We start from the raw sequence: 22510 nt of genomic DNA on the forward strand, positions 1-22510 counted from the left end.
ATTTAACACCATAATCGCGGGGTTATAGACAACGGTGAAGTCAGAAATGACATATGAGAAACAATAGAAGGGAGCCCATGAGCCAAGGTTGCCCCCTGATCACATAGTTGCAGGGAATTGAAGGCTTCTGTTTGTAGTGTATTGCTACGACAAATATTGCCACTTCCCATACCTCTTCATTCATATCTACGGACTACTTGGCTTGAGGGTTGCATACCGACAAATACATCCGAATATTGCCACAATTTATTCTACGTATGTAGTACTAAATTAATTTATAGTGACGGAACTATGATTTGATGTTATGGAGTCTAAAAATATGTCAGAAGAGCGAATCAATAATTAATCAGCAAGGCCCCTTAATTCTTAGGAAGGGTGTATGGCATGTGATATGATATTTACGGATCATATTGAGGAGGAGCAGAATTCCATACAAGTGAGACGAAGTAGTTGCTGCTGGCTATGGTTGCTTGTACCGCGGGCTTGGGTGAGAGGACAAGTATGGATGTCATTGGGGCGGGGCGATGGTGGATATAGGCTTCCCCGTACCTGTACCTGCCAAGCAAATCTCATACCCGTACCCGCCCCACCACTCATGGCGGGTACAAGTTTCCATTCCCGTACTCACCCCGCCGGCTGAAAATCTAGACCCGTATCTGTCCCATTTACCCACCAAACTACCTATGTCATTTTTTTGACATTTTGTTTGAATAAAATGTAGTTTATCACTATGAATTTCCTCAAATTTTCATTTTTATATTTTTAGTTTAAGATTTTCTATAAAAGTTAATAAAGAACACTATAAAAAAAGTCATGATAAAATAAATATTTTAATAATTGGTGGGTAGGCGGGTAATAAGTGGGTATGACGTAAAACCCACCCCGCTCCCACCACCCATGGCGGGTAGAATTTTTGTATCCGTACCCGCCCCTCCATCCGCCCCAACTGGGACGGGTGCAGAGCGATACCCGTTTTTACCCGCTCTGTTGACATCCCTAAGTACAAGGCTGGATTTTGTTAGCTGGCATCTAGAGATGGCTTTGGATCGTGCCATGCCGGCCCGGGTACCGGCCCACGTGCCTCATTCCATATATGCCCCGGCTCAGGCACGGACATTGGGCTAGTCGTGCTGTGTCGTGCCGGCCCGGTCACCCTAACCCCCCGTCGTGTCCCGCTCCCTACTCCCTGGCACGCCCAAAATCGGGTTGTGTCTTGCCTAGCTCATGGGTTGGTCGTGTCTGGCATGTGGGCCGGCCCAATGATCTAATTAATTTTTTTTTTCTAAATACTTTTTTATTTATACAATGTATATTATTGCTTTAAATATATATTTTATTAAATATTAATGTACTTGATGTCTTAATTAGTTGATTACATTTTTTTAATGTACTCGATTTAATTAAATAATTAAGAAACGATATTAAGATGAAGGATTTTAATTAAAACCGTGCTAATTCCAACGACAACATTATTATTTGCAACAACCACATTTTTAACGGCCAAAACCGTGCCAAAACACGGGCCGCGTCGTGCCAAAACACGGGTCGTGTCGTGCCTGGGCACGGGAATTTCCTTAAATTTCAGTCGCGGCCTGCCTCCTACAGTCCTACACGGTCGTGTCGGACCCGTGCTGCCATCACAGTTCAAGTTGAACAGTGTTCAACCAGGCCGTATCGTGCCTCTGGCGTACTCGTGCCGTGCCCGTGCAGCCCGCCTTTGCCCGGCCCAAATTGTCATCTCTAGCCACGTCATAACCTAGTGGTTTATTTATATTGATGAGTTCCGACTTATAAGTCACTAAACTATTACTAGATTAGTTGATTAGTTTTTCGTGGTTGGATTTGCATTTGGATTTTTTTGGCAACGGTAAAATAATGTATTATACAGGCGTCATTTAACTCATTTGGTCAAAGTGCAGCACAGTAAATACATTGGTAAAGAAAAGAGTGTTGACGGCGAAGGGACTGTTGAACACGAACTTCATCTTCTCTTTTCTCTACATGCCTCATAGCTTCCGAGAACAAATGAGTCTTCAGGACTGCCAAGAAAGAGCAAGGTGCAAATATGCCACAAGGACGTAGAAATGAATGGCGGAATGCCGTCCACGAAGGGCGGCCTCCAATGGAGAGGAATCTCCTACACCTTGAAACACGTTCCATGCGAATAAAAACCTCATAGCCAAGGAAGGTAAGTGAGTATAAAGGAAGCGAAAAAGAAGTTAAGCAGATCAACTCCCTAACCAACGGCATCTCAGAAGACGAGATGAACACAACACAGATCGGATGTAAAGTTACCATTACAATTATTAGAAACACGACACTACGAGCTATCACCCCAATGACTAAGGGATAGGACACCCTTAACCAATAGAAGGTTTTTATTAGTATAAACAGAACAAGACAGGAGCAGAGACCAGACGTCATTGTATTAATGTCGGAGACCACCACAACCAACCCCACCATCACCATCCTCCAGCCTAAACAATCCCAACCCAAACCGAACCAAGACCTGTGATAAGCACCAGCACCAAGATACCAATGACCAGAGAAAAACGCCACGCCCAACTTCACACCAACCGCCCAGAAAACCGCTTGCCCACACAGCCCACCAACCACTAGCAACGACCACTATCAAAACAACACCAAACCCCCAACTTTAGAAAATTGACAAACCAACCCCAAACACCGCAAACAACCAGAATGACTCAAAGACGAAGGGAGACCCATAAAAAGGACCACGACGACCAACTCGGACTAACAAGCCCCAAAAGGAAGACAACTTAACAAAGACCAATATCCATGCATGTCATCCATGAACCAACGGGTGGGAGAAGAGGGCGAGGAGAAGGGGAACATCTTTCACATCCATGCATAACCATACAAGGGTGAGACAACCCGTGCGGAGAGGTGGGGAAAAGGGGCGAGGGGAAGAGGAAACACCTCTCCTGCACCACCTTGAGACGCACAAGCCGGATGACCCAACGAGAAAGAGGATCTGGAGCGGACGGAGCACCAACAAGATGGAAAAAAGACAAAGGGGAGGAAGATGTTGGCGAGGTGGCGACACTGGAACAAGTAAGGGACCGATTCAAGTAGGAAAAAGGCGGCGTTTTCGTCACGACCAAGACTGGAAACCGGTGAAGGTTTAATAAAGAATGAGTCGGGTCGTCGGAGATGGGCTAAAGAATAGTCACATCTACGGTGAGAGGGTTGAAAGATTGGGAAAGAGGAAAATGGGTGTGGGGCGACGATAGTGGAGCAAGTGAATCGCAAAAACTCCATAGAGACGGTCTCTCAATAGCGTTATTGAGAGACCTCTCACATGATGGGGTGCGGGACCCACTGCATATATTTTTCCCTTATTATGTCTCCCACTAAATTAGTGGGAGACGGTCTCTCGTGAGACCTACTGAAAGGGAATTAGGGTTATAAGTTTTAGGGATTTTTAATTTAAGAAGATTTCCTCTCTCTAGAACTAGAAAGAGATATTAAATGTCTAATTATAAGTTTTTAATTTATATTTGGATTTGAAACATGTAACATTGACCTTCTTTATTATTCAACAACTGTTACGATCCTTGGTTTTGATGGTCCTACCACGAATTATACCGTGATGGTAACATGTCTATTTATCTGGAAATGTCGACTTTAGGAGTCTTGGACAAAGTTAATTAAGGCCGTAATCGAGCACCTAGTATTCTAGTAGTCTTGTCCTCACAGAACTCGGAGCTGATCCCGAGTTTCACATCTTGTTATTAAAAGCAAATAAGTGATTGAGACGGAGGAACTATAATTAATACGGAGTATGAAATTGAGTAATTAACTCAAGTGAGTAGTTAAGCAGACAAGCATTACATTCGAGCTCAAATTCCAATAAGAGAACATGATCAAGTTGATCGATCATGTTGGTTGCCAAGAACTAAGCTAGTTTTATTCCGTTTTGTTTTGGAAGTCGAGGTTGTTTGCGTTATTGAGTACCACCTTGTTCAACATCACATGGAAGACTCCAATATTTAGGGCTTTCAGATTATAAAATTAAGGCACACGTGAGTTGATCTTTGGATGCTAAAAATGGTGGTCACACAATTATGTACACCTTTTAAGTAATGAACGTGTAAGTTCTCATGCTAAATACCCTTGTCTTCACAACTTCGTAGGAGCAAATAACTACCCTCTTCGTTCCGATCAAGAATTATTAATTCGTGTTATTTAAACTTTCGGTATTTGAAATGGTAATTGGTGATACGGGTATATAATCAATGATATAATAGTTTTTTTTAAAATGAGAGCAAGATCTTATAAATTAGAGCCTCTTATGAACCTTTCAAATCGAGTTAACGTTAACTCGACTTGACTTATTATCGAACACGGAGTAATACATAGTCATTTTTGTTGAAAATGTTAAGAGGGAGTAAACAGAGTTATTGTATTATAGAAGTGTAGAACACAAATTCTTATTTAAGATAGGTATTATCCGTTTTAAACTTAAGACGACTCAAATACATAACAAATATATAACATGATAAGTTGCCCAAAAAATGTCAAAAGTTTTGTCTTTATTACCACCATATGATAATATTTAACTCATTTTAAGATTTAAGACGGATAATCCGTTGTAAGTAAAACTTATGAAGTGTAGAAAGCGTGTACAAGAGATAAAGTCCCACCTCGCATTTGTGTGTACAGTTTTGCATGTTGCTTCTTGCATAATTGCGTAGGGACATGGGTTATTTAAGAAAAATAAAGGGATCATCTAGCCTCTTATGCACAAATTCTTATTTGTGACGGAAGGTATCCGTCACAAATAAGAGACGGGTACCATATTCCCTCACAAATGACCCATTTGCCTTGAGTGGGGAAGCACATGGGGTGGGTGCCCACCTTGTCCCCTCTACCCATTTCCTCTCACAAACTACCCATCGCAACCCGCGACCCGTCGCAAGCAAGACTTACACCCTCTTATGAAGCATCCCTTCATCACTCACCCAAAATAAGTGACCTAAATAATGTAGCCTTGTTTTTAATTTTTGGGGGCCGGAATATAGAATGATCACTGAATCAAGATGACTATTATTGTCTCGACAGATGGAGACATATGCTCTTTTTTAGTTTTATTTATGTGACTCTTGTCCTTTTCTACTACGTACTTACAAATTATTTTGAGAAATGGAGGATAACCAATTTGTAAGTATTGTTATTATTGCACATTAAATAGATTACAATAGAATTAATTAGACCATCAATCAAATGGTAACAATCAATTTAGAGCAATTTAAATAATGTTCGATTTTCAGAATGCAATTTCATAAGATTAAATTATTGAACGCAGTACCAAAAAACCAACAGGTTTGCTAAATTAATTTTTGGAAAAGTGGTTTATATAAGATTGTATTTTGTGGTGTACGGCGTACCCAGGAAATTTGACTAGTGGAGTGGTAACGTAAACTCAACAAACACCCATAAAAGTAACGGAGTCTTACATAGTAAAAATCAATACGACACTTCACATAATTGTTTTCTAAACGGTAAGACTACAAAAACCCGTGGAATCGATCTCCAGACCACACACCCAGGCCACTAGGGTAAGAATGCCACTGGGCATATTTGTTATTATAACCTTCAAGTTATAATCAGGTGACTTATTATCGATCAAGAGCGAGGAAATATTACGTGTCTAGTAATCCATTTGACGTCAACTTAAAATAAACTGAAAAAGGGGTACAGTACAAAAAAATAATTCATTTTAATGTACTGCCCTATAGGGTACTACTCGTACAAGTGAATTAAAGTGACAGATAAAAGTAATAAACAACAAAAAAGAAAGAGTACAAAATTAAGAAAATTCAAAGGTCCTTTGAGACCTATTTTCTTATCCTTCCGTTTTGATAACAAACTTTTCATCTCTTCACTCACCATATTTGCCTCCTATTTTTAAACTAATTATTACTACTAAACCGTGCCCTAAATCTTGTTATCATCTGCTCTTGCTACTGTTTAATCCCACCTGTAAGATGAAAATATGAATTGTGAGATGCTTGAGGGAATAATTTACTACCAAGTACCAAATGAACATAATTCACCTAGTATAATGCTAGAATTTCGACAAATGTTCCATCTTTATACGAGTAATAATAATAATCATAATAATACGATTGTTAACTAGTTAGTTCCGCTTGTAAAATCTTTTAAGGGTGGTATTGCTTGGAGCTGCCTTGGACACATTTTTAAAAAAAACGCAAGTACTTTTGAGTGAAATTGAGAAACTTTTTCAAGCACTGAATACAAGTTAATAAATACACCGGTCCCAAGTTTACTTGTGATCGATAGACTTTGAACATAATAAAGTGATGAATGATAATATTCCTAACTTAGATATGAATCGCATCATGATCGGCCTTACAATGTCTTTACACTAAAAAGATACAAGCAATAAAGAGTACACAATCTCATCATTGTCCTAATGCTGCCTTAATAAACCATAAATAAATCGAGGGAATAATAAAATATTACATGTGGGCGTATATATTATATATAGTATGAAAAACAAAATCAAAATTCATAAGAAAATATATATATTAACTGGAAAATTATACTCCATCCGATTTAGCTGGATAGTAAAAATGATAAGAACCCAATGAATCGAAGGAAGTAAGTTATAGACACGCGCTTATAACATTTTTAATCAATGAAGCAAACCCATCTAGGTCACTAGGTGTGGTACAAATAGTATTGTTAAAATCGTTAGCATAAGTAAATATTAATCAGAAATAGAAGGTAAGATTAATTACCTGAAAATGAGTAGCAGAATAACCTTGTGAAGAGTAACCTATTAACCTCTCAAATGATGCATTTTGGTGATTTTGCACATGTATACTACCTCCAATTTTCTGCATACAGTTTGAACACAACAACATGCAACTTATGTCAGCTTTAATTCACTCTTCTTCTCACAACATGCAATTGACATTCCAAACTATCTATAATTAAACGACCAAGATAAATGGCAAAATTTGGGTATGTTCTACAAATTAGCTAGGGTAAGGCATACAAGACCAAGTTTTTTTTTTTTTTTTTTTAATTTTTTTTCAAAGTTTCAAATTGATTATTCTAGCTATCTTAATTATTTGTTTGTCTTTGATAAAAGTTCTTCTCACGTACGGAGTACGATTTAAAAGTTAAAATCTATTTAGACAGCGCGAGTAACATAAAAAATGTTGGAATCCCACCATGCAAGGTCACAAATATACTCCGTATAAAAGAGATATAAATGATTGAATGGAAAGAATATTTACAGTACAAAATGTTAGAATCCAACCATGCAAGGTCCTTTCATTTCTTCTTGATGTAAATTAAACTAAAGCTAAAGGAAGCTACAAAAAACTGTTCTACAATGTCAGTTGCGAAATCAGGATTTGAATCTATGGGTTGAAAAGTCTCTTTTTTTTTGTATAAAGGCAGCCATAAGGGTAAATTTGACGCTGATGTGATTTGAACTCAGCCCATGAGTAACTGCTCATGATTTTACCAGCTAAGCTAGCTGACATCTGCTAGGGGTCGAAAAGTTTATGAGCTGAACTATCTAATAATGTAATAGAGTCTAGATAGAAGATTTCAAAATATTTAACAAAAAGTTGGTTAAACTTGAAAAATACTCGAGCTTAAAAACATAAATTATTACCTTAGAGGTGAATACATGAGAACTAGCAGTATCATCAAGAGCAAAATCATCATCTGCCATATTATTAGCACAATAATGAGATTCATGTGCATATGATTTCATGCATTGTTTTCTTAATCTCCCACCATTATTATAACATAAATCATCATCATCAATATCATGATCAAAATGAGGAGGTCCAGAGGATGCATCTGACACCATTGATAAATCTTCTTCCTCTTCATCTTCTTGTTCGCGATACAAATAATAACCATCTTTATTATTATTATTATTATTATTATTATTATTATTATTATTATTATTATTATTATTATTATTATTATTATTATTATTATTATTATTATTATTATTATTATTATTATTATTATTATTATTATTATTATCTACTAGGTCTTCAAATTTAGCCATTTTTTGCAACTCTTGTTTTTCATTTTCATCAAAACTTCTTTTTCTAAAACTATTAGAAAATGTTTTTGTAGAATGTTCCAAGTATAATGTCCAACCAGACTCACAACCACTACTACACTCTGAAGAAGAAGGTATTACTACATTCATCATTTGTATAATACGGAGTATATAGTTTTATTATATGGTATGATATGATTCCCTCTTGCTAATAATGTAAGTCTATATATGGTTAGGTTATGGACAAGTTTTTTTCCTAGGAAATGTTTTGTTATATGTTATAGGAAAGTATGGAATATGAAGAAAATGGTGGAATGGTGTGGATTTTATGTAGTTGGTGATTTTAAAAAACAGATAATCTAATGTAATGATATGATATCAGTTTGCTCTAACTTATATAGTGAGAGTAATACTTGTATTTTAGTTCAAAGCTCGTATCAATTCTTTATAATGTGATTTTCTAAAATGAGTGTCCACTTTTAAGCTTAATTAAATAAGGTTTATTTAAAAAAAATCAATATTCGTTTTTTATAATGTGATTCCAAAAAAGTGAGAGTTTACTTTTTAAACTAATTAAATGAGGTTTATTTTCAAATTAAAAGCAGTTGGTATTGGAGATACTTGGTAAAAAAAATAGATAAATAGATAAAAATTCGGATTATATGGATAATAGATCTAGTTAAGATTTAGTAGGAATTTTGATGAGACGTGACACGACACAACGGTTAAAATGGTTCATCTATCGGTCTCATTGATACGTTGACACGGCCTAAAACGATTACTTTTGTGTTTTTTCTTTTTAAAATCTACTACGCCATATAATCTTCTTATACTTGTCTTTATATCTCTCCTTTAACTCTGAATTCTCATTCACATTTTAATCTTATTTATTTGATATTCAAACTTTCAATAACTCTAATTTATATTTTGCCAAAATATTTACCATTTCTCATTATAATTATTTGTATTTTGAAATAATGATTCAAACATTTTGCAATGCCATTGAATTATTTTTTTTATCAACGTTACACAACTTTTGATTTTTCAAATAGTAATTAAAAGCAAACACGAAGGTCGACATAAGTACATAACTATTGGCACAACTTAGGATATATCTAGTCATGAGACCGACATGCAGAATGCAAACACGATACAACACGACATAACACGATCTAGAAACTCCTCAAAACTGAACAGGACCCTCCTAAGGATTACTCTTGACATAAAAAACACAAGTAGAAACAAATGTAGGACTGACTACCCAATTCATTGAGTACCATCCTTAAGGATGACTATCATAATCTAAGCTAGTACAAATATATTGCAAGTTGGAAGGAAGATATAATAGAGGAAGAAGAGATCACATGGAATACAGAGAGGCAGGCTAAACTCTAAAGGGTCGTAACAAAAACGGGTACACGTCCATTATCGTTATTTTCTCCGTATGTGGTATGTGGACACCTACGACACGTTCTATAACTTCAAATATTCATTACTTGGTTACATTACCCCGTGAGTCATGACCCTTAGTTTTAATGACATTTGGCTAGATCATCTTGTACTGTTTCTGGTTGTGGGTTGTTAACTTTCTTTCTCGATTAAGGGTTTATACTTCTCAGATCATTTGTCTATTTTTAATTTTAGCCGAAAATCGAGGAAAGAGGATCGGAGTATACTAATTATTGGATGATAAGGGAAAGATCGACCAGGTTACTTATCAACGATATTTTTAAAATAAAAAGGTAAATAATTGATTGAGACACTCTAAAATAAAATAGATAAACAACTGATCAAGACGGTGAGTATAATCTACCGTCCGTACGGTTTTTTGAACGGTACTCGATCTCTATACTAGATTACGAGGGGATGGAGTTGTGGTTGAGTATTGTTTGCCAACCAAATAATTAAAATACTTGTAGTTGTTTGTAAATTATTGGCGTATATTATGTTGCATGCCTCCAGGCTCCATCCATGTGTTGGTATCCTTAATTTGTACTAAATGATGTCCCATGTGATTGAGTGACTAAGTGAGTGAGTGACTAAGCAAAGTTTTTGGTTGTAGGTTGGCAATATTGCTATGATAATTATCCAAACACAAACATGAGTAGCCCCTAATTTTTTTTTTTTTTTTTTTTTTTTTTTGCAAAATAAAACAATAACTTTATCGGTGAAATCAACAATCGGTTTAACTCTCTCAAGCATCCGCGTCTTAAAAACATCCGTAATTCCGTATTAACATTTACCTTACGAGTTTTGGTCATTATTCGATTGACAAAATTTGGATCTCGTTAAATTTATCCTTAATATTTCATTTAAACCTACATTGGGTCGCGTCAATGCATGTTCATAAACTTATATCATCATCGAGTCAAATATGTATATATGAGTCTAAATGTTTAATACATATTTCCTCTGGCTTTTAATTTTCTTCCCGTTTCTCTAATATATGTGAGGAGTATTATAGTGAAATGGGAAGAAAACAGCAAGCCGGAGGGAGTACATACATAATCGTATGTTATCTATCACTACACTCGCTATCTATATAAAAAATCTTGAGTAATGGGAAAGTAGAACTTAATAACACCAATTTAGAAATCACTTCCGCCTCAATTTCAAACTAAATCTTGTCTTGATTTTTAATAAAGCTACTACAAATGCATACTATTAATGCAAATTGAAAAAAAAAACACCATAAATTAAGAAATGGCTCCAAATCAAATCTACACAAAGTGGTTCAAAACAAGTGAATCATCCATGTTATAGGATGATAAACTTGAGAAAATATACGAACCGAAATTAAACAAAATAAATTAGTAGGTGTTCCTCCAAAATAGATATATCCGTCTTAATAATATACGCTAAGTACACAACAAAAATATTTTTGTTAATATCAATGTATATTCTTTTTGTCTTTTGTATATTTAATCCGTTTTAAAGTTAAGACTAATCAATGTCATATTATGGGGTATCCACACCCACAAAGGCACATGGAGAGCATAGCAACTGGACCAATTACCAGAAATAGGCAGAGGCTCCTCTTAAATCAAACACGCACCCACACACACATGTAATCACGTGTGCATTTTGGGGGGATTATATTTCACCGCAGTAACACACATGTTTTCACGTGCGCACTCATTTCTAACTACTATGCCTCTACTGTGTTTCATAGTTACTGTTAAACTTGCTACTTTTTCATTGTTAATGTTGTTCTTGTCTTCTCTTAGGTTAACTTTCTACTTCTTCCTATGTTTTGTTTTCTCCGTCCTTTGTTTTTGTTATAACTTTAGTAATTAGTAGGGAGTATTTAATTAGGGTTTGATCAGTTCTTTGTCTGACATATCAGCTGAGATTTCATGGTCAAAGTATTTTGTCTAGTGTTGATCGGAAACATCCTATCGAGTACCGATTGCTGGACAATTCCTTTGGAGTAAGGAATACTGAATGCAATGTAATTGTCAAGAAACCAACTCAACCAAAAAGTTTAAACTAATGGTGTTGAATTTTCATGTTCGGTATTATACTCCCTGAGTTTGAAGTGTGGATGCAATGCAGACCTCCTTTTACCTTGTGCTAAATATTTCCTTTTAGAAATGAGAGTGATAAGATTTGAACCCGTGACCTCTTAATTACACTGTCTCTGATACCGTTAAGAAACCATCTCAACCAAAAACATAAACTGATTGTTTGAGTCCCATGATCGGTTGTACTCATTATGTTTGTCTTTTTCGATTTTTAAGTCCAAAATCGAACCTTACTAATCGCCCTAAGCCCCTAACCAACTTTTAATTCGCCCTAACCAACTTTTAATTCATGGTCAAAGTATTAACCCCTAGTCCCCTAGTCATATTCATATTTTCACATTGTTTGAATTATAATTCACATGATTTGCACCTTTTCAAGATCACTTTTAGCTAAATGGAAGTTATGTCCTTTTTAATACCAATACAAAGTGCAATGATAATGTACAGTCAGTCGTGACTCGTGAGTAGTCCTATATTGTACTATGTAAGACTATTGTGGGGTTGTTTGGGTTAAAAATAAGTATAGTACTTTAAGGTAGTTAGAGGTCATAACTATCCTCCTACATTTTGTAATCTACCCTAAATTGTAACGGTTCGAGTTATGATTGTAGATACGTAATCAATTATCTACTAATTTAGCACTCGGGAAAAAATAATATTGTTCTCAAATTTAAACACAGGAATATTCAAAGATAAATATATCAATAAAATGACAATTATACAATATCAACTAGAGTCTTTACAAGAGTACTTGTGAATACTAAATTACAAACTAAGGGATAGATGGCTTACCTCCATGGATAGATAGATGGTTTCACCGTGCTAATCTTATCTAAGACTAAAAATCAAATATCCAAGGATAGACTATGTTGTAGTTGTTGTTGTTGTTGTTGTTGTTGTTGTTGTTGTTGTTTGAGTTGTGTGTCGTTTGCTCGGGTAAATGCCTCTTTTTTATAGCCATCATTTACTGGCTTCTTCTTTGTAACTACTTCTTTAGTGGGGAGTGGTTGAATAACTGCTGATACTTCTTGAAACTGCACCCGAGCGCTTGATGACTTCCCCTGGTCCAACGTTTATCTTTTGGGCTCTTGTTCTTCTTCTAAGTGGATCACCTCAACTAGGTCCAATTACTTATTCCTTAAATAACAAGTCTATGTACCCTTAAAATAAGAAATTTAGTACCTTAACTAAATTGAGCGCTAACAGGGGCATACCTATTATAGTTCTTGTGATTGTTTGTTATCGCTAAATTAAGTGTGTTAACATATGTTAGGTTGTTATATGTCTTACAACGTTTTTATTTAAGTTTTTCAGAAGAATGTATTATCAGATGATGTTATATAATGCATAGCTGATAGACTAACCCTGGTTGATAGATCTGTTAAACGCGTGAGCCAGGTTGGTCCCGGGTCAGATCGAAATACGGGTTGCGTCGAGTTATACGGGTCACGGGTCGGGTTAGGGTCAGAATATAGGTAAAAAAAACTAGGGATATTCTACATGGTACCCCTCAACTTTTCGACTTTCTACGTGGTACCCCTACACTTTTTAAAATATACATGGTACCCCTAATTGTTGTCATTATCACTAAGTGTACCCCTAAACTTTATTTTCTGTCAATTAAACTCAGTTTTAGGCGTTAAGTGATTACTTAGACGCGTAACCAAGCTTGTCATTTATCATCCCATGACATAAGGACTCTATTAGGCTCAATATCCATCTTTGGACGTGATAATTTGGCATGGGATCAATAAATTTTCCGTCAAAATTTTTTTAGCCCCTATATATCAATAAATATTAGGATCGAGATGGATATTGAGCCTAATAGAGTCCATATGTCATGGGATAATAAATGATAAGCTTGGTTACGCGTCCAAGTCATCACTTAACGCCTAAAACTGAGTTTAATTGACGGAAAATAAAGTTTAGGGGTGCACTTAGTGATAATGACAACAATTAGGGGTACCATGTATGTTTTGAAAAATGTAGGGGTACCACGTAGAAAGTCAAAAAGTTGAGGGGTACCATGTAGAATATCCCAAAAAACTATTTCTAACGCCTTATTTTTACTATTTTTAAAATTTAAAAAATATTTTTTAGAAAATGAAATTTAAAATTAATATTGTAATCACATTTTGTGTTTACATTAATTATATTGACATAATTATAAAAATAACATTATTTTAACAATTAATTTATTATTAAATGTTATGAAAATGATGTAAAATTTATTTTTAATGGTGTTTGAAATTTTAAATACTAAAAATACTATTTTTTTAACCATTATTTCAAATATAATATATAAATATTAATATTTTAATAAAATTCTTGATTTATCTTTGATCCAACTGACCCAATGTTCTGGTCGAGTATCCACCTATATTAAAGGCTTATTTTGGGTTCGGGTCGAACAGATCACGGGTCAAACTTTTCTGATCATGACTCTGGAAAAACGGTCGGATCGGGACAAAATTTGGCAGGTCCACTGGTCGACCATCCGAAAATGGTTTGGGCAACCTTTTCCCGGGGGTTCGGGCATTGGCCTTGAGTTTGGAAAAGCCTACATGGGCTTGGATTAAATGCAGAGTATTTGACTTGGTTAGCCCAATAAAGTTCTGTTTTCGATCTAGTCAAGATCTAAATAATGATCTACTAAATTACAAGATATATGCAACTCAGGTGAACATATAAAGCTTGTAATTACATTTCAAGAGCTAAAATTTGAAATCATATGCTTCATTTACTATATAAGCTGGAATTATAAATGTCATCCAGCATGGTAATTATTACATACTCATATATGTAACTGGTATTACACTCTCAGCAAACTGTTGCAATCTAGTCGAAACTTGTACACCCGTACTCAAATCTGAGTGAAATGTAAACTCAAGCCATTAATTTTCCTGGTTGCACTTGTTTTCGTTACATGTAATACTTTGGTAGGGCAACTAGAGTGACGGGAAATATCGGTTAAGGCCCCATGGAAGGGCGTAAAACTCTCGGCTCCTAGTGTCTCCCTCGAACACTCTAAACTTCTTCCACCAATGCCTTCCACTGTCTCTCCTTGTCGCTGTGTGGCTACGATGGAGTGTCAGGTCCAGGAATAATGCAATAATCCCACCCACTGTGGCCGCTGAGGCGAAGATCACTTGCACCATGCTGTTGAACTGATAATTCATTAACAGTAACATTAGTTTTTGGAAATGGAAATATCTTGCAGGACAACATGTTGCATGACTGACAAACTGTAATGAAACTGACAGAAAATGGAAGAAGACATACTGCCATGGAACGGGTAAAGATAGGCGTTCGGCCCTCAACCAAGAGAAAGTCATAGAAGTACTGAGGCACAGAAAGCCCCAGGTAAAGTGAGAATCCCAGTATGAACTTTGTTCTGAAGCTGTTTAGGCTGCAGAACTGCAGAAATCCTAGCCCTGCAGATACTGTATATAACAGCATAAATGACAGTGTCAAACAACGCGATCATAAGAACACACCAAAATTGATTAGCAAGACGCACCTACTAGTATATTATCGATACCTACCCACATAAGCATAGAGTACACAGTTGATTGCTGCGAAGATGGGGATCGGGATTGATGCTAGTAGCGCCCCAAATTTTCCTGATCGAAAGAAATGAACCCGTTACTAGAGTCGTGCCAGTAAGCCAAGAAATTAAACACTATTTTGAGTATTAAGCAAGAATATGTTGCTGTGAAATCGTTGTAGAAACTGACCGAGAACTGAAAAGAACAGCATGAAAATTGCAGCAATTTGAGCAACTCTACGGCTTCCGACTTGGTTAAGTCCCAATAGTCCTGCATTCTCACTATGAAGAAATCCCATTGTGAATAAAAAAATAATCATGTGTTGGAAGTTGAAATATTTGCTAAATGTGCGTGAAGGGACTGTAGAATATTACACTGATGCAGTCGCACCACAGACCGAACCAAATGCTCCATTCAAGAAATTTCCAATGCCCTACAATCAAAAGTGAGATGAAGGTGTCGAGTTAGAAAGTCTGCAAGTGATATGGTAACCTCAAGGAATCGTATAGGTGCAAGATGATGACTTACAATCCAGGTAACCCCACGGCTGACAACAGAAGGCGGTACTGGTGTGGCACTGCTATATCTTGCAGCTGCTATAAATGAGCCTGTGGACTATATAATGAAGAAACAAATGTAACTCAGATGCATTTGCAAGTGTCAGACATGACTATTTTCGTGTCAAGGGGTCAACAGTCAGCCAAAGTGAAGTGTTGAAGTAACATAAGAATTAAATAAATGTGGTATGGAACAGACCTCAACAAGGGAAACAAATGTGGCAGCCATCATCGCGAACCCATTTGCTACATTCAATGTAGGCCGTCCCCATTGAAATGGATAAGGGAACCGTATCCTGCATATCATGGTCATAGGCATGAGTAAAGTTCATGAAGGATTACGTTCAATTCGACAACTAAATGCATGGACTCACCAGGAAGCAGCACCTATGAGACCAGTGCGGTCAGTGCGACAGTAAAATTGAGTTTTCGGGGAGCTATTCTTAAAAGCTCCAGCTGCTGTTAGGATTGCAGCAAATGCCCAGATAAGCCCTATCGTAGCTAACACTCCGTATCTGCGACCAAGGACTTGTAACGGCTTCAGCAGACTACCAAAATACTGCAACAATGTACTTCACAAATTAGTAAAACTGCCTGTCATTGTGTATCCACAAACCTCCGAGGGAGCAGATGTCGGCTTTCTTTTCTAGTAAAGTCATTGAGCGTGTTACACACTTACCTGGGTTAAAAACACTATAACGACTAGAGCCGGGAGTCCAATTGCAGTACATTTAGCGAGCTAGCATATGAACAGATAAAAAAAAACATTAGAAATCAGCTTTCTGGAACACAGTTTTCATGTTTTATTGAAGGGATGTATGCATACCTGAGGGAAACCAAATTGTAATAGGCCAAGTCCAGTAAGAGTGACCAGGGGAATAGCGGCGAGAGGGCTTAAGAATCTGCACAAACAAACCTTCTGGAGTAATTTTGATTTTAAGCATTAGAAATAACATATGATCACTTGGCCACTGCAGCCCTCGAAGGGGTGGCTTACATGGTCCATGTGGTGGTGCGGGAATGCATAGGCCCGGGGGATTCAACCCCCTCGTCATCAAAAAAAAAAAAAAAAAAAAGTTAGGTGCTGATGTCAATTTGATACTTCCATACCTTACAACAATCCTCCATAATCCCAAAACCCCAACAATGACCGGAAATATGGACGCAAACATTATTGCCCCTTGGATCGCTTTCATTGTTTCCCTGAACCTCTGTAATGCAACCAACATTGTAACCACAAGTAAAATTTTCAGTCATGCAAAAAGCAAACGCAACCAGTACGCCAAGATCTCATTCATGTAAGGTAACTACGGCCTAGAGTAAACGGGCTAATATTTAGAAGAACACGAACCTCATAAGGGTCAATGATGTAGCCGAAGTGGTTAGTATAAATGATGGAGATGGCTGGAATGATAAATGCATATGAACCTCCGACCACTATTGATGTCCTACACCCGAACAAAGTCTGACATAACGTATTCAAACCCGAAACAAATAGCAAACTCTGTATCACTCTAGCCTTTTCAACCTGTCAAATGTACGTCAAGATACATACATTAGAAACATTACATTAATATGAGACCGTCTCATAGGACACTAACATAAAGTTAGAAACAATTCTCACCGGTCCACCTCCCATAAGAGGAACAAGTATGGTCGGTATCATAACTGTAGTCCCAAGCATTACTATAAAATGCTGAAATCCGAGAATGATTGATTCATCTGCAATAATTGTCCAATGCTAAGATCAACTCGAAAACTTACTCAATTTGTCTCATAGTCTGCATGTCAGACGGTCTCACGTACGAAACTAACTATTTACAACATTAAAAGAGAAAACAAAATAAGAACATACGCCAAGGAGGATTGCTAGTAAGGCAAAAATCGACACCAGGGAGTTGCTCCTTAATTGGAAATGGTCCGAAATCATCACCTCCTTTAATCGCGGCCATGTTTAACCCGTTTTCCTACCTTAACAAGTACATACAAAAGAGCAACTACACAATAACACACACTTGGCTTAGTAGCCTACTTAATGAAAAAACATTCAAGATAAAACAAGAAAATGTCGATGTCATATAAAGATGTTTATGTCACATAATCATCAAGTGATACAACTAACATAAACTAAACATTTTGTTGGGTTTTAATTACAATTTTCAAAAAGACAAAAAAAAATTCAACAAAATTTGTTAAGACTAATAAGAAATGAAGGTAGAAATGGAGGGTGTGACTAACATTTGAGTAAATAAGATTAAAGTGGTTGGAAGTAGCTCGCCTTATTCTTAACAAATTAGTAACAATAACAATCCAGCAAGAAAACACACTCATATAGTAATGTTGTATACTTGTATGCTTATTCAGTAACGTAACCAAGTGGGTTTTAGGTCGTAATTGTTCATTTCTTAACTCTTTTTTCTTCAAATGATCGTCCCGTGTCGAACTTCAAACTTACGGTTGTTGGAGTAAGAGAGCTTTAATTTTGTCACTTGAATTACTCCATAACTCTTATTAATGACAAGTTGACCAAACTGAGTGCAAAGGAGCAAGTTACCCAATAAAATAGGTAAATAAATGATCGCGAAGAGGGTATTTTTTTCTTGGTGTAGACCATCCGTTTTAGTCCGAATTCGAGTCAGATAGGACCATCAGGACAGTAAAACTCTCACTCGTGAGTTTTAACACTAATACATTCACAGGACTCGAACACAAAACTTCTGATTAAGATGGGTTGATCTCATGGGTCCCACCAAGATAAACAAGTTTGTTTGACCCACTTTTTCCTCGTACGTGTGATACTTTTTGTGGGGCCTACTTTTAGTGTTTGCCGTTTTAGGTTGCCATATGGCTATATGAGTGATATGATATGTAGACTAATAAAATTGTAGATCAAATTAAATTTGATTCCTAAGGGATTGTCACGTTATTTTGCATTTTGGGATGAATTTGATCGTTACTTTTTTTGAAATTCATAGAAGTTAGTTTTGACTTTGTTATGAATGTTTTTTTTTTTTTTGAAGCAGACTTTGTTATGAATGTTGATTTGATGTTGAATTCTTTCTTTTGGGAGGAAATAAATAAATGGATTTTTTTAATATACGAGTGTTTAATAACCCGTATTAATCATTTATGATATGAGTGTCGGGTTCGCAATGTAAACTTTCTCAAGGAAATTAAGGGGAGATATATTCGAATAGAAAGGATATATGGAATTGAGAAAGTACATTATTACGGAGTATATTCATATAAAAGTGTTGAGGATTTATCGCAAATCAGATATAATTGGCAAGAGAAACAATTATAAAACAACTAGGGACAAAGCTAAGGTAGGACTAGATTTCGAATTTACTACAGAACCACCGGTTATATTGTTTTATATACTAGCTGTGTAGCTAAATTTTGTGCTCCAGTACTCCCTCCGTTCCATCGAAAAATTAATAGTTATCTATTTTCATTTTTGACAACACTAATCGGAACGGAGGGATTATGTAGGTTATCAATAATTGATTAATTAGTTGATAACCAACTCTTTTATGGGCTTAAATATAGATAGTTGATAGTTCGATTACTATCTTCAGTCTTCACATGTACTATAATACAAGCCCAATAATTTTTTAAGACCTCATCTGACGTCCTCGCGTGAGACGTCCATATCCATGTTAGGTTTGTTAGCTTCTAGTTGCAGGCCTGCACTAAAACCTACTACTATTCAAAAGAAACAAATGGGCATATGACTGACTAGACCGGGCAAGCTTGACCCAATTTGACAAACCCGACTTGACTGAGAAAACGACCCGATTGAACCTGGAAATTTAGCAACCCAAATCGACCCGACACCCAATATGACCCGATGATCAGTGACCCTAAACCCGAAGCCGATAAAAACCTGACCGAAAAACATTGGTAATCCGACAACTATTAAGCTTAATATTAATCAAAATGAAAGCGATTTAGTTTTTATCTTGGTGTGTTTGACTTAAAAACAAAGTAACTAAACCAAAATAATGGTTGAAAACTAGATCTAGGGTTACAGAATTAAAGTAATGTCATAAAGTAACTAAACCCGATAAGAGCCGACCCGATTCCGACAAACAATTGACCCGTAATGACCTGACCCGATAATGACCCGACTTGAAAGAGTATATCCGTATAACCCGAATCTGATACAACCTGACCCGACTTGACTCGATCCCCTTGAAATTTAAGCCAATTTTAACAAAACTAGCTTTTTCTTTTTAAATTGTTCCTTCAAAAATAATTCTACACTAGCCAAGCATACTTTAGTTTTCAACAATAATACAGATACAGGTATAATTATATCACAAAATCTCTACGTGTGAGTTATGAGGTTCATTGAATGATAACTATGTTAAAGATTATTATTGAGAGTGAAAGTTGTGTAATTTCTCATTCATCGAGTACGGTATTTATACAAGGTAATACGGTGTGTATACATTAAATGCACCAAAGACATTTGCCATATTTACTGTAGTAAATGTAGACTTCTAGGAGGACGGTGGAGTAAATCTCGGAGGTGAGATTTTCACCTTGACTTTGTGTTTACAACACTCCCCCTTGGAAATTTCACCTTATAATTACTTGGATTGTACTATATGCTTTGAAGGATACTACCTCATTAAAAACCTTGTCAGTAAAAACCCAATGGGATAAAACCTGACTAAGGGAAAAAGAGTGTAGTGCATATAGTACTCCCCCTGAATTCAACACATATCCTTGAGCCGTCTCATTCCGATCTTGCGAACTAGTTCTTGGAATTGCTTTGATGGTAGTGACTTTGTGAACAAGTCTGCAAGGTTCTCGCTTGACCTGACTTGTTGGATGTCAATTGTCCCTTCTTCTTGAAGATCATGTGTGAAGAAGAATTTTGGAGCTATATGCTTAGTTCTATCTCCTTTGATATAGTCTTCCTTTACTTGAGCGATACACGCCGTATTATCCTCGTATATTATTGTCGGATGATCACTTGTCTTGATATCACATTCCTTTTCAATGTACTGTATCATGGATCTCAACCATACACATTCTCTTGAAGCTTCGTACAATGCAATTAATTCTGCATGATTTGATGATGTGGCAGTCAAAGTTTGCTTTGTTGACTTCCAGGATATGGGTGTACCGTCATATGTAAATACATATCCTGTCTGAGATTTTGCCTTTTGTGGGTCTGACAAGTATCCAGCATCTGCATATCCAATCAGCGTAGCATCTTTCTTTCTAGGATAAAATAATCCTAAATCTTGGGTTCCTTGAAGGTACCTTAACAAGTGTTTAACTCCATTCCAATGTCTTTTAGTTGGTGATGCACTAAACCTTGCTAGTAAGTTAACCGAAAATGCTATATCTGGTCGAGTATTATTTGCCAAATACATTAATGCACCTATTGCACTAAGATATGGTACTTCTGGTCCTAGGGTATCTTCGTTGGCTTCTCTTGACCTAAATTCGTCCTTTTCAACACTAAGAGAGCGAACAACCATTGGAGAACTAAGTGGATGTGATCTAGCCATTCCAAATATTTGTGTGACTCTTTGGGTGTAATTTTCTTGGTGAATAAGAACTCCATTCTTAAGATGCTCGATTTGTAGTCCAAGGCAGAATTTTGTTCGTCCGAGATCTTTCATCTCGAATTCTTTCATTAGATATTTTGCTGTGACTTCAAGCTCGGCTGGAGTTCCAATGATGTTTAAATCATCGACATACACCTCAACATTCAACTAGTCGCGTGCACTCGATTCGTCAAATATAGAATTAAGTCAATTAAAACGAAGGTAACACCTCACGTGGCCAGTCGATCGACCAACACGCGATTTCAGGCCATATTAATTCTAATGTCGCCTAACTATAGGTTCCCTACATCCTAACATGAATAATTTAGTTACTCATGATATTGATGAAAACAACAACTAAATTAACGAAATAACTACTGAATTCATGCTTGAATTAAATAAACAAACAAATAACATAAACGATAAATCGGTTTCGGGAGATCTAATCCTAGCAATTCTATACTACGAAAGAAAGCAAACAAACTGAATATTGAAACAGATGAATAACGTGTAGAGGAATTGCAGAAGAGAGATCAAATACCGATTGCAAAACGAACTTTATTAATGAAAGAGCAACAATCTACGAACCCTAATTATTTCCCTAAAATTTCTGGTAAAAGACTTGATGATTAATTCCTAAAGTCAGTTACGTTATATAGAAATATACGTAACACTTATTTCTAAAACCTAAATATAATGGGCTTTGGAAATCTCGATCTTTTAATTCTCGTCAGAATAGCGGTGTGGTCGATCGACTAGGATAGGCATCGATCGACGGTAAGCTCTAAACAAGAGCTTCTCGTTGTCGTGCATTGGTCGATCGACTAAGGGCGTGATCGATCGACCATATGTAGCCGATCAACTTTTAACTTCTCGTGGATTTGTCTTTCGGGCCTCGAAATGCGCACCAAGCTCGTTCCTTGAGTAAATACTTTACGTCAAATGCAGTGCAAGGTACTCGGGGACGGATTTGGCTCAAAATCTACTCATTTCTGCATAATTCTGCAATATTACAATAAAATACGAAAGTAGACGAAATGGGGCAAATAGTAGCATAAAACTACACAATTGAGCTCTGAAATGCGTGTAAAATGGGGTGTAAAACATCATATAATTGACACGCATCATATAATCCCTTTGATACTGCAAGGCCAGTTAGGAATCTTAGAGTTGTTGCATCAACTACAGGAGAATATGTCTCATCATAATCAACTCCTGGCATTTGCGAGAA

General features: G+C 36.4%; 2 protein-coding genes across 2 annotated transcripts; both read right to left on the bottom strand.

Annotated features, from left to right (window-relative positions):
- Nucleotides 1-5673: 5673 nt before the first annotated feature.
- Nucleotides 5674-8495, bottom strand: LOC141611417 (uncharacterized). The gene is made up of 3 exons (XM_074429946.1): nucleotides 7679-8495; nucleotides 6789-6887; nucleotides 5674-6004 (listed from the first exon to the last, which is right to left on the bottom strand). The coding sequence occupies exons 1-3, from the start codon at nucleotides 8234-8236 to the stop codon at nucleotides 5975-5977; spliced, it is 687 nt and encodes a 228-aa protein (XP_074286047.1). The 5' UTR covers nucleotides 8237-8495; the 3' UTR covers nucleotides 5674-5974.
- Nucleotides 8496-14345: 5850 nt separating this feature from the next.
- On the bottom strand, nucleotides 14346-17819 carry LOC141613583 (nucleobase-ascorbate transporter 4). Its single transcript, XM_074432323.1, has 14 exons — nucleotides 17568-17819; nucleotides 17337-17434; nucleotides 17064-17240; nucleotides 16823-16923; nucleotides 16539-16614; nucleotides 16392-16451; nucleotides 16087-16271; nucleotides 15912-16008; nucleotides 15684-15770; nucleotides 15530-15588; nucleotides 15345-15436; nucleotides 15153-15230; nucleotides 14890-15050; nucleotides 14346-14774 (listed from the first exon to the last, which is right to left on the bottom strand). The coding sequence occupies exons 1-14, from the start codon at nucleotides 17662-17664 to the stop codon at nucleotides 14556-14558; spliced, it is 1587 nt and encodes a 528-aa protein (XP_074288424.1). The 5' UTR covers nucleotides 17665-17819; the 3' UTR covers nucleotides 14346-14555.
- Nucleotides 17820-22510: the final 4691 nt, after the last annotated feature.

The sequence above is a fragment of the Silene latifolia genome, chromosome 11 (genome assembly GCF_048544455.1).
Source record: "Silene latifolia isolate original U9 population chromosome 11, ASM4854445v1, whole genome shotgun sequence".
NCBI classification, from domain to species: domain Eukaryota; kingdom Viridiplantae; phylum Streptophyta; class Magnoliopsida; order Caryophyllales; family Caryophyllaceae; genus Silene; species Silene latifolia.

Coding starts and splice junctions, on each gene's coding strand:
- LOC141611417 (XM_074429946.1), bottom strand. CDS start 8,236: ATGATGAATGTAGTAATACCTTCTTCTTCAGAGTGTAGTAGTGGTTGT. Junction 6,888..7,678: donor CTCATGTATTCACCTCTAAG/GTAATAATTTAT, acceptor AACTGTATGCAG/AAAATTGGAGGTAGTATACA. Junction 6,005..6,788: donor ATTCTGCTACTCATTTTCAG/GTAATTAATCTT, acceptor TTCATCTTACAG/GTGGGATTAAACAGTAGCAA.
- LOC141613583 (XM_074432323.1), bottom strand. CDS start 17,664: ATGGCCGCGATTAAAGGAGGTGATGATTTCGGACCATTTCCAATTAAG. Junction 15,771..15,911: donor CATTTGTTTCCCTTGTTGAG/GTCTGTTCCATA, acceptor TTCATTATATAG/TCCACAGGCTCATTTATAGC. Junction 15,437..15,529: donor TGTGGTGCGACTGCATCAGT/GTAATATTCTAC, acceptor ATTTCTTCATAG/TGAGAATGCAGGACTATTGG.